General features: G+C 38.4%; 1 protein-coding gene across 15 annotated transcripts in view; it reads left to right on the forward strand.

Moving 5' to 3' along the window:
- Positions 1 to 12,500, forward strand: part of LOC138030024 (neuroendocrine convertase 1-like) — a 165,531-nt gene that overhangs the window by 16,677 nt on the left and 136,354 nt on the right. For 13 of the 15 annotated variants that reach the window (XR_011128009.1, XR_011128013.1, XR_011128008.1 and 10 more), the window contains 5 exons: positions 1,614 to 1,730; positions 4,125 to 4,194; positions 4,606 to 4,728; positions 5,324 to 5,437; positions 5,955 to 6,067. Coding sequence is in view for 6 of the 15 variants with exons in the window: in XM_068877884.1 (XP_068733985.1) it covers positions 1,614 to 1,720 (107 nt within the window). In the remaining 9 variants the exon portion in view is untranslated. Of the gene's footprint in view, positions 1 to 1,613; positions 1,731 to 4,124; positions 4,195 to 4,605; positions 4,729 to 5,323; positions 5,438 to 5,954; positions 7,394 to 12,500 lie in introns of those variants that run through there. The other 2 variants (XM_068877885.1, XM_068877881.1) reach the window with 2 other exon arrangements.

The following is a 12,500-nucleotide window of genomic DNA, read 5'->3' on the forward strand; positions in this document are numbered from 1 at the left end:
GCCATATTCTATGCAACTTCGCTTTAGACTAACACAGGAATATAGGAGACTGTGAAACTTGTTGCTTGGCGACGGATGAGAGGACAACTGAAAAATCGGAGTCCCAGGCCAGGCTTCGAACCTGTCACTTTCGGTCTGTAATACTGGACGGATGCCAGTGTAGTCATCGAGTGGCAAGAACGCGTGGGGAGTTGGGCCGTTTAATGTAGGTCCTGATGGATGATGCGTCCCGCTGGTATGCGGGCTCTACAAAGTCATGCGCCTACAGTTTTTCAAATGCAACTATAGATGTTTGAAGGTTTACACATTATCCTTTCCCACAGGCGCTTTTCATTTTGATATAATATCAGGTGAGAACGTTTATCCAATCGACTAGCCACGTTGTGCAGAAGATGAAAAAAAGAACAACACACATGTATCAGGATTGTGTTTCAAGTTAAATTCCAAAGGAAATGTTCATTTTTAAAGAGTTCCGACATAGAGTTAGTTAAATTCAGCCTTTCTAAAGCCAGCCAATTTAAAAAGAGTGCATAGACTAAATTCCATTGTGGCCTTTCAAGATTTATTTCCAGGGTTCAGGTAGTTTTAACTGTAACTCCACACCATAACTCTATAGGAAAGAACACTTAAGAGCAGCCATCCCCATTTCGTCTACTCCTGTGTTTGTTGGCCGAAACATCACACATGGACGCTCCTTGTTCTGTGCTCCAGTTCTTCGTTCACTCTTTATTGTCGTTTTGGATGCCACGAGGAAGAATTTTATGTTCTCCTCATCGGGAAAACACCGCTCTTTCTTTCAAGGAAAACCAATGCTGACGGTTTCAACTTGTATTGTTTGTTTCCCTCAATCTTAACGAAGTAAAAGTATATAAATAAGTGTTATTATTATCCAACTTTATGATCCATCTATAGTAGTTATTAGGGAGCTTTAGCAACGGCAACGAGAACGTCACAAATTTGCATATTTAGTAGGCAAAAACAATAGTTTTGCACGCTCTGCACGTGCGTTTTTCATTTTTGTCCATTTGGTTGCCGTCGTCAGCAAAACAACAACGTGAAACAGCCAAATTTGAGGTTTTATGGAGCACGTCAGCACTTGTGAGGATAAATTTTCATTTTCTCATCAAAATTAAGCTTGACTCATATCGGTTTCATTCTTGAGGGACTGCCAAACCATTGTCATGTTAAAAAGCTTGGAATAGTCTCGAAGTGATTACAATAATGGGAATTTATGTTTTGAGATGACGTTCTCGTTGCCGTTGCTGTCGTCGTTGCTAAAGTTCCCTATTGTACAGAAAACGCGCGATATTTGCATGGCGAAAAACCTGTTTGACTAGTTGAGGTGCTGACGATGCCCCGGCGCATGTCATACACAAATCTGTCACACGTTCTCGGTTGTTTGCAATTCACTTGCTAAGAATTTAGTTAAAAAAAAAAGTGAGATAATTAATAGCTTATTAGATGTTTTGGTGTGTAGTATCGCTGAATATTTCTACAGCACAACTCGTAAAGATACTCAGCGATACTACACACCAAGACATCTAATAAGATATATTTGTATACTGCCTCGCAACATAAAGCGTATTTAACTTGTCTTTCTATTCCCTACACAGGTCCTAAATTTAGTAAACGTCATCATACAGTCGCAAGATTCCTGCCTGTTATACTCAATCAACTTTTTCACATCCTGGTTGTCACTGAAATGAAGACTTGTCACTAAACGTCGTCAGGTATGTGACAAAAGGAACCTTACGCATGGATGACGATGCCAACGAGAACGTTGTCTAAAATTATTATTTCCAGTAAATGCAATAATTTCGTGATAACTCCAAGTCGTTCGGAATGGAGAGGGCCAGTTATTTAAACAAAGTCTAACTTAGGCCGCGGTTTAAGACAATCAGTGGACCTCCAAAACTGTTTATGAGCGGTATATTTTAAGTAAATAAATTGCTCTCTAGCCTGAAATGCAAACCTTCTTGTTACCATCAGCAGCACACAATACTTCGATATGATTGTTGGCAATATTGAAAATGGCTTAGAACGCGGTTTTGTTAAACATTGTCTAAAATATGTTTTAATAATCGACCCAGAGTGTTTACCAACATTGCGGGAATAAGGTTGACATGAACGGTGTTATTTGGGAACAAAAATAAAAAAAATATTTCGTCAGGTTCACACGTTCTCTACACGACCTTAAAATTAGTGAATTCGCGTCGTTGTCAGGACGAGGATGGCGAAGAAATCTACCAAAATGCAAAACGCACGTGCAGGGCGTGTAGAGCGTTTTTCTTTGTTCATTAAGTCCATTGTTTTGTGGCGTTTTGGTAGCCGTTGTCGTCGTCCTATCGTAAGGTCCCTAAAATCGCTGGCAGGGATGTATTGGTTTCACGCATTTAGGGAATAGCAAGAGGTAGATTTAAAAGAGGCTAATGTAATGGCTAAATGGTCCTTTACTACAATCCTGGACAACATTCTTGGGACAATGAAGTCAATTTTCAAAGACATCGCATGGGATAACGTTTCCCTCCCCCTTGCTCCCTTACAATATATTTATGTTGATTTAAATTCCGGAAACACTCAGAAAAGCTGCAATTGGCTTCAACATTGCTTAAGGTGCGGGTTAAGGTTGCAGGGAGGGGGGGGGGGGGGAGGTTTGGTACCTAAAAGGCCGCTATGAAGAGAATGGCCATAAAGGATAACGTATTTCGTTAATTGAAGGGATTTTGCGTTCATTATTGAAGTTGTCTGAAAGAATTTTTGCCATGGTTGTAGGTCGAGCTCCATTGGTTAGCTCAGGGACTTGTAATAACATAATAACATAATAAACCATAGAACCGTTCCGCAGACACAGTTCCTTGCTAAAATGTCTTTAACCTCCCATAGTTTTTGTATAAAACAAAAGTCTTAAGGAGGGCCTTGTGTTGGAAGACCCAGGTTACAGTTGGACTTGCGATATCCTGCTGTAACAGACCAGGGCCCGGTTGTTCAAAACCCGGTTATACGGTAATCCCAGGTTAAAAATTAACCAAGGAGTTTATTTCTCTACTCCCAAATTATTTTCAACGCTGATATTCGACAAAACGTTTCATTAGAATAAGTTAATCTTGAAAAACAGAAATAAGGAAACGAAACTTTCACCAAAAAGTTGAAAACAAAGAACAAAAATTTACGCTAATCCTGGATTAAGTTAATCGGCTTTCGAACAACCGGGCGCATATTCGTGTCCTCATTATTGGACTGGAAGTAGCTTGCAATGGAGGGTAATGGGAGGGAATATATTAGTATGGTCTAGTCATACAGTGCTCTACTAGCTAGTCCGTCGGGGAAATTTAAGAAATGTCTTCTTCGGAAGGGCAACATCATGATTTTGTTCTCACTTAAATATATTCGTACCAAAATCTTTTCACACTTGAAATTTTCGTGGAGTGGATTTAGAGCTACAGATTTCAATCATTTTGAAACTGGATTGCTGGTTACATTTCAGAAATAAAAAATGGGGATCACCGAGTTCGTTTTTGAGATATGAGCAGCTAAAGCCACAATATGGGTATATGGGTTTTTTTTGTGCAGGGCTTTCCTGTTGCCACGGTAACTTCTTACGTTACCAAATGACTTAATCTTTTTTCAGCAATAATTGGTGTTTGATATGGTACCAAAGCATTGCTGTTAAGTGATAAAGTGTTGTAGTGTCAATCCATGTAACAAGAACGTTTCTTTCAAGTTTTGGAACTGCTTTGAGCCACCTTTACTCTGTTCGCGCTTGCTCAATGTTGGACATTTGTAAGGTTGCAAAACTTTTTGCCTGTGTGGTAGAGATGTGCAGAAACGATTGGCGCGAACGTCTTTAAACAGCATTGTATATAGGGTGTCATGAAAATGGCATGAATTTCAATTTCGCATCGTGTAGTTCGTATTTGTTACATCGCTGTGACCAAACATAAAAAATGAACCGTTTCACACCGTCCAATTATTTCTTGCCGCATGCCTCCTTTGAAGTATATATAAACAGGGACGTTTTACTTGGGTTCAACGTGTTCCCTAGCGATGTGTTACGAACTCTATTGCTCCTGTCACTTGATAAAGAGTTGCACGAAATTACATTTTTTTTTTGTCTGGTTTGACAGGGTCTTTATTCGTATCGCTGCCCTGCTGCATAAAGCCAACCGGTGGGAAGCCGTGAAGTCTTACATGAAGGTTTGTTAATTTTAATGTTTTTTGAAGTTCAAAAATGAAGTCATATTTCTGTAATGTTTGATCTTTTCCTGGGAGGTGGGTGATCGAATAGAAGTCATTAGATGTGTTTTTTAGACTTCAGATGTATGATTCGAAGTAGCGCATCTTGTTGTCAGTGTCTATCCTTGTCGTTATCATATATGTACTGTCATCATTTCCACCGTCGTCGTCATCATCATCATCATCATCGTCATAATTATCATCATCATCGTCATAATTATCATCATCATTAACCCCTCATTTTCTTCCTCATTTTAAAAAGCCTTAGTTCTATCGTTAGAACTGTTTAAGCTCCATGTAGATCACACACGCGATAGAATGTGAAGCTTAAAGTGGTGATCGCCGAACCCCTTATTATTTTTATATTTTCAGTACGTGTATGTCACTGAGCTGACCGTAGATAACACGAAAACGATTCATGAGCAGCTGTCCAAATACCTGATGTCAAACTTGAAGCCTGGGGCTGATCCAGCGGTTGCCAACGACCTCATGAAGGTAGTGTGGCGCTTGATTAGCTTTGAAACTCTCTTTACAAACCTCAGCGAAAGGTGGTGAGAGAAGAAGCAGTATCGAAAGATACATACAATCCTGGGAGCGAAATAAGTCGAGTAATGTGAATCAGAATAGGTTTTGATAGTAAAATACACGAAAGAAAGATATTTTGAACGTAAAGATACATGTAAAGATTATTATGGCAGTGTAGAGAGAAAAGGAAGCTGGAAACGAAAAAACAAAAAACAAAAAACAAAACAAAAGCAGAACAAAAATCCACACCTCAACGGTACTTCAACTGTAGACCGTGCGCTTTCGTAGCATTGGTCCACCATCTTTGACGAGACAGATTTTTCCAAAATCGTGATTGCGATTCCAGGAAAAGTCAAGCCTTGTATTTTCGACCAACATTAGGTATTTTTATGAAAAGGGGAATTGCTGGATTGAGCTTCTATTTTTTTCTGGTGGTGATTTGGCTGGAGTTATTCTTTAGAGAGGTTTCTTTTCTTTTTTCTTTTTTCTGGCCGACAAATTAAGAGCAATTCAGCGGTTTGGAGATTGAAAAAGGTAACTTGTACTTCATTGTTTTACTTTGTAGCTTTCATGGTTTTTCTTCGAGATTATCGTGAAGAGCATGGCACAGACGCTTGTTCATTCGGACAAACTAAAGGTTAATTGCACCTCCACGATTTACTCAAAAGGATCACCTGCGGTAAGACAATGTTTTGGATTTATGATTTTTATGCAGACCACTGGTTGAGGATTTTTTCACGTAAAATGTCTTCGCAAATCAATATTTTCAGTTGTACGCTAAATACAATGAAAATGAAAGGTGATTCAACCGCTTCATGCTCGTTTACGGGCAAAAGTTAAACCTGCAAAATGTTTTGAAGTTATGCGCGGTATTTTATCCTAGTGCCCGCAAACACGTAACACGTAACATTAGCGGTATGTCACCATTGCCAAATGGCAGTATACAGGATACACATTGTCACTAGACTGCGAACAGTCTCTCGTTTGCTCTAAAATCGTTGGTTCTGAAATGAACGCATACGATGAACTTTCATAATGGCTGAATCTGCCTTACAACGACAAAACTTTTGGAGAATAATTTCTCTCGGAATCTGACTAATGTTAGTCTCGTATCGGTTTGGAAATTCAATGTAACTCATCCACAATTATTTTTACAGTTCCAATCCTTACATTAATTTTGAACATTTGGATTGCAGCGAATAAAGTGAGAAAGCTGGTTTCCTAATATAATCGCTGTTGAGAGAATTTCCTGCAAGCTTTAGTTCCACAGATCATCAGCAGACTTAAAGATCAGCCTCAGATTGCTAAGGTTGGTGCAACAACTAACTTAGGCTCCGTCCACACGTATCCGGATGTTTTTAAATCCGCAACTTTTTCTTTCCGGATACGCCTTCCGTTCACACGTAACTGGTGAATTTGCTGGCGAATCTGGAACTATTTGAGTACGCTCTCCAGAGTGGACATTTTTGCATCCGCTATGAATCCGGAACCATGTGGACGTTAAATCCAGATGACGGAACAAGATCGAGCCCAGTTCCTTATCGTCAATTCTTAAGATGGCTGCCCAGGGCAATATTAACTGGTTATATAACTAGTTTGAATTTTAACGTTTGCCCTACGGCAGAAGAGTTGAAGTGACGTTGCATTGAGTTCACGACGCGCATGCGTGACAGAACATCAAGATCCGTGCAAAGGTTTCCTTTCCTTCTCACTAGAGAGAAAAATCAAGAAAATCCCTGCCAAGCAGAGTATGATACAGTCGGTTCGGTTCCCTTGAAAGTGATTTAAGAGAATTAACAGAAATTTCAGGCTCACAATACAACTTTTTAAAGACAGTCATGTTTAGGCATGACTCATGCCATCATCAGTGTTATGTGTTGTTTCCTTTTCCACTGTTTTAAATACGTTTACAATTTGAGTACGTTTGCAATTTGAAATTAAAAATACAGTAACAGTTACAATTCTGCGCGTGCAAGTGCGAGAGTGTTAATTACATAATCGAGTCACAAGAAGCAAACATCATTGTTGTGTTGTAAATGCGCATTTAGTTCTGGCTTTAAGCGGCTGATGTAGATCGCTTCTTTGAGCTTAAGACAATGTCTAGTTTTGGCTGAATCTACAATCTTGAAACAACCAGCCGAACACTAACAACTAGGTGAACCATTCAGGTGTTTGAATACATGAGAATTTTTGTCAGTCGAGAGATGCTCTTTTACCCTGGTTGCAAAGTGGCGTGACGTCTCGCCAATGTTACACCCCGCACAAATAAATTGATACACAACCATAGATTTTAATGCATCTGGAATAGGATCTTTGAAACTGAAAAAATTCTTGATTTTGAAAGAAGAAAAAAACAATTCTGATGCTTATATCTTTGCAATAAACGTCCAAGAAGTGTTTTAGTTTTTTTGCCTGTGGTGGTAGAGAAATCACTCACAAATGGCAGTTTGAAGTATCGAATACCTGTAGTGTTTTCCCCAGTAGTAGAAGTGTTGTTTTGAGTTGGTCTAAAAGAAAATTTGTGTTTATACCCCTCAATGATGTTATCTATGAGATGACTAGGAAAGGAGTTGCGTTGAAGAGTTTTAGCACAGGGGGCCCACACAATCGGATGTGTAGCCGATTGTTATTTTATAGTAAATGTACTGGATTTACCGTTTGCTTCACCCATAGCGATATATCGTTAACTATGTATGTAAATCAATGATAAATAAACGTTGAATTACCTTACCTGTGGTTTATATTCGTCCTTTTACCTCATAAGCGGTTTTTTGAGCGATTTTGAATGAATTTGAGTTTGCCGTTGACTGTTCCACATAGTCAACGGCAAACTCAAATTCATTCAAAATCGCTCAAAAAACCGCTTATGAGGTAAAAGGACGAATATAAACCACAGGTAAGGTAATTCAACGTTTATTTATCATTGATTTACATACATAGTTAACGATATATCGCTATGGGTGAAGCAAACGGTAAATCCAGTACATTTACTATAAAATAACAATCGGCTACACATCCGATTGTGTGGGCCCCCTGTGGTTATAGATAGTTGTTGAAGATCTCTTTCCCGTCCAGTTGTGGTGTTGTTGATTTTAAAAATTCTGTCAACCAATGTGTAGATGTAAATCAGACCAACCTTAATTATGAGCAGCTAAAGCCACAATATGGGTTTTTTTTGTGCAGGGCTTTCCTGTTGCCACGGTAACTTTTTACGTTACCAAATGACTGAATCTTTTTTCAGCAATAATTGGTGTTTGATATGGTACCAAAGCATTGCTGTTAAGTGATAAATTGTTGTAGTGTCAATCCATGTAACAAGAACGATTCTTTCAAGTTTTGAAACTACCTTTGAGCCACCTTTACTCTGTTTGCGCTTGCTCAATGTTGGACATTTGTAAGGTGCCTGTGTGGTAGAGATGTGCAGAAACGATTGGCGCGAACGTCTTTAAACAGCATTGTATATAGGATGTCATGAAAATGGCATGAATTTCAATTTCGCATCGTGTAGTTCGTATTTGTTACATCGCTGTGACCAAACATAAAAAATGAACCGTTTCACACCGTCCATTTATTTCTTGCCGCATGCCTCCTTTGTAGTATAAACAGGGACGTTTTACTTGGGTTCAACGTGTTCCCTAGTGTGATCTCCACTACAAAACTCCAGCGAAAAAAATTCAAACGCGCTTTATTCTCCATTCAACTGCCTATGACGGCGCGAACTAAACCCATGCAGTGAAAGCGAAAAGCGTTTAAGACTAGAAAACAAACAGATACAAAACTTACTTAGTAAAATGAACTAATCGTAAACAGAAACTCGACGAAAAGATGATACACTTGTTAGGAGCTAGTAACTGAATTGACTGCTCGAAGCGAAGAAAGTTACATACAAACTGCAGAAAGCGAAACTACTACAACTACAGTACTGTGCAAAAGTAATGATAGCGAATTTCGTCGAATTTCGAAGAAGTTCTACGAAATTCTACGTAAATCTGCGAAATTTCGCTGGCCTCTATTGTTTCACCATTAACGAAATTTCGTGCAGATGTGCGAAATTTCACTTGGCAAATTCGCTGAAGGTGGCAAAATTCGTTCGAAATTTCGTTAGTGGGAGCGAAATTTCGTTCGAAATTTAGCAAGTGAGAGCGAAATTTCAAACGACATTTCGCAAGTGGGTGCGAAATTTCAAACGAAATTTCCAACACTTTGTTTGTGTGAGCGAAATTTCGAACGAAAATCTCGTTTGGAGATCGAAATTTCGTTTACCATTTGTGGTCATTACACGAGGGTCACAAAATGCAGAATGCAAACCGAGGGGAAAAAAAAAAGAGTTCACTGATGGCAGTCCGTGTTGAAAGACATCGATAGCCATGCAGTCCTTTTCCCGCGATTTTAATAAAAAGGAATTATTGTAAAATAAGCGGGTGTCATTGCTGAGTATTAATTGTTTATTTTTCCTGCAGTTTGGTCTCGCATTTACAGATAACAAATTTTTATTAGTGAACCACACTTCAATTTGACAATTAATTAATTTCCAAAGCGTTCCGAAGACCTTGTGGAAAAAAATCATATCTCCGGTTATATTTAACACAAATTGTTCATTCAAACAGTAAAATGCTCTTTCTTTAGCCATATAATTGTTTATCAAAGTTTCTATGGCGCGCTGCTCACGTTTAGTTATTTTTTACTTCAAGGAAAAATTCTTTGTTTCGCACGCGTCGGCAAGTGACTTGCGAGATGTTTATTTCCAAAGCGTTCCAAAGACCTTGCGGAAAAAATCATATCTCCGGTTATATTTGACACAAATTGTTCATTCAAACAGTAAAATGCTCTTTCTTTAGCCATATAATTGTTTATCAAAGTTTCTATGGCGCGCTGCTCAGGTTTAGTTATTTTTTACTTCAAGGAAAAATTCTTTGTTTCGAACGCGTCGGCAAGTCACTTGCGAGATGTGTATTTCCAAAGCGTTCCGAAGACCTTGTGGAAAAAATAATATCTCTGGAGTGCCGCGAAATTTCGCTCGAACTTACGCAGATTGCAGCGAAATATCGTTCTCGCTCAAACAATAGGACTCGAGAAATATCGTTGAAAAAAAAACTGCGAACTTTTGTGTTCAGACAATACTACCGAAATAAACTGTTCGCTGTAGTTACTAAAACATGGAATGACTTACAACCACCTCAAAAAATTGAACAACCACCTCGACAACATTATTATTATAAATCGAATATAGTAAAAAAAAAAAAAAAAAGGTTAAACTACTTATGTTAAACACGAAGACGCACTATAAAAGGGGGCTCTTCACGCACTGCTATTGTTTGAATTCATTCAAGCACGACTGATTAATTATCCAAGATGGTGATCAACAAACAGCAACACAGAGACGGAAGCCCGAAAAGATATTTCTAGCACAAAAAAAAATGGAACTGGGAATTTGAAAAAAGAACGATGGATAACATTTTATGGCATATTACGGACACATTGCCATAAGGGGCTTTTTTTATTGTAGAACACCTTTTATAGACGTCCCACGCATGTCAACGGTGACTGACAAATGAGCTTCGATCTTCCCAGGGAAGACTTCCTTATATAGTGCGCCTTCGTGTTTAAAGCCGATGTTGGTTGGTTGCCGTGGGATAATTTGAAAATATCGCCCAAGGTTTTGAATTTTGTACTATCTGCATAGATCTTCCGTCCTAACCATCTTCTGATAGTTTAGTTACATTACATTGGCAAGAGAGTAAAGATTATGACCTCTCAATGGTCTACCAGCCGAAAAATGTAGTTCAACAATTGCGTGATCCTGCATGTGTCACATAGGTACTCTCCAAGAGCGATTCTATTGTCTGAGTATTCTGAAAAATCGATCTTCCAACATAGTCTGACTTGCTTGGTTTTTCTTTGATTTTTCTATTTATGTTAAGGCTACACTTTCCTTTTTTTTATTTACCGACGATTAAATTTGAGAGATTGATAGCTCAGATTGGTACATTTTTGCGACTTTATCGCAGAAAAAAAGGCATGCTCCTTTACTCTGATAAAATGTTTTATTTAAATATCAATATTTTTCTCAAATTTTTCCCAATTGCAAAAAATGTCTTGTTAAGTTAGTTTCAGAGCTTAAAAAGACACATCCTCGCAAAGCTCTAGGCCGATTTCTGTAATTAATTTTGATTAACAAAAAGGTGTAAGAAAACTAAGCGCATTGAGGGACCGGATAACTTGTTAGTGTCTATCCCTGCTTGTCTTTTTGTGCAACTTTCTAATGTAGCGGCAAGTGTGTGAAAAGATCATTACTAACCATTCACCAGCCCAGTGGGTGAAATCAATCACTTGTGAAGGTCATTGTTCCTTTATCATTTGCGTTTACGGTTTTCGTGCAGGAAAAATGTTGCAAATTCAAGTTTTACTTTTGTTTGTTTATAGTTAAATGGTTCCTTAAGCGATTTGTGGTGTTATCTTTATCGTAGGTTTTTTACTGATTGAACGCCGTTTATCTCGACAAATATCACTTGGTCTGGATATTTAATGCAATTGCTTTGTTTCGGCGAATCACGGTATTTGTTCTCTCGATACGAATGGCGATATTGGAACAAGATATTGCAATTGCATGATAGAATGATCTATCCCTTTTCGGCATTTTTTGTAATTCTCGTGCAAGCATAGTTTATTTAGCCCTTTTAAAACCATTTATAATGTTAAGAAAATGAAAAATAAAATCACTGCTGCAGGTCTTCCTCTTTGGTACCTCAGGTTGTCGATCTCACAAATGCTCGATATTTGTTATTGTATTGCGGCGTCGATTTAGAGACTGTATCGTATCGCGGCCTTGATATCGAAATCTTCATATCATCTCGCGGAAGCCTCCAGAGAGTGGAAGTGTACGTGTGATCTCTTGCGTGCCCTACGTGACAACGTGGTGTTTCAAATCTTAAATTAAATCTGATTCCCTTGGCATTTCTGAGACAAAACAACTAAGGCAACAAGCTTGATTTAGATTAGTATAAATTTGCGACGCCTCTGCATTGGTAAAAGTCAGACATTATCAAACCAAAACTGAATTCGAGAATGGTTTTGCCAACACTTTCTTACGAGGACATTGTAAACGAGGTGTGGAGTAAGTACGGGCAGTTACGGGACAAGAAGAAGAAGTTGAGGCTTCATCAGCTAACTGTTCTGCCAGTTGTAACTTCCCCGTGTCCGCTGAGTCCAGCTAGTTCCCGCAAAGCTTTGTTTCTGATAATTTGTCCTTTTTGTCTTTCTAATCCTGCGGTTCTTTTGTTTTTTGTTTTTTTTTAATTTTAGAATTTTCGTAGTCGTAAAGTAAAGCCAGTTTAGTTTGAGTTTCACCTCCCAGTTTGTGAAGAGGACTCAAGATTGCAAACTCAAATTGATGGCGGCTGTATGCTCACCACTCCACTAACTGATTTGTGAAGTGGACTGTGTGTAGGTCTATTCCGAGTTCGCTTTATATGCTTTGCGAAGTGAATCAATTCTAGTGAATACTTACTTTAACTTCAAAATCATTTTATAAGGGGAATGATATATTAGAATGTTAAGGAAATTCAAGGAAGTTAATTGTTTGTGAAGAGGAAAGGAAATCATAGTTGTGTTTACTTGTTAGCGAAATTATTTCAGATGTCTAAGCAAGAACAAAATAAAGTTAAGCTAACTTAGGAAATAACGGGAACTTTGACTTTTTTTATTTCAAATGCGTATTAAGGATCCTAGGATTTCAGCAAAAT

Source organism: Montipora capricornis, chromosome 13 (genome assembly GCF_036669925.1).
Source record: "Montipora capricornis isolate CH-2021 chromosome 13, ASM3666992v2, whole genome shotgun sequence".
NCBI classification, from domain to species: domain Eukaryota; kingdom Metazoa; phylum Cnidaria; class Anthozoa; order Scleractinia; family Acroporidae; genus Montipora; species Montipora capricornis.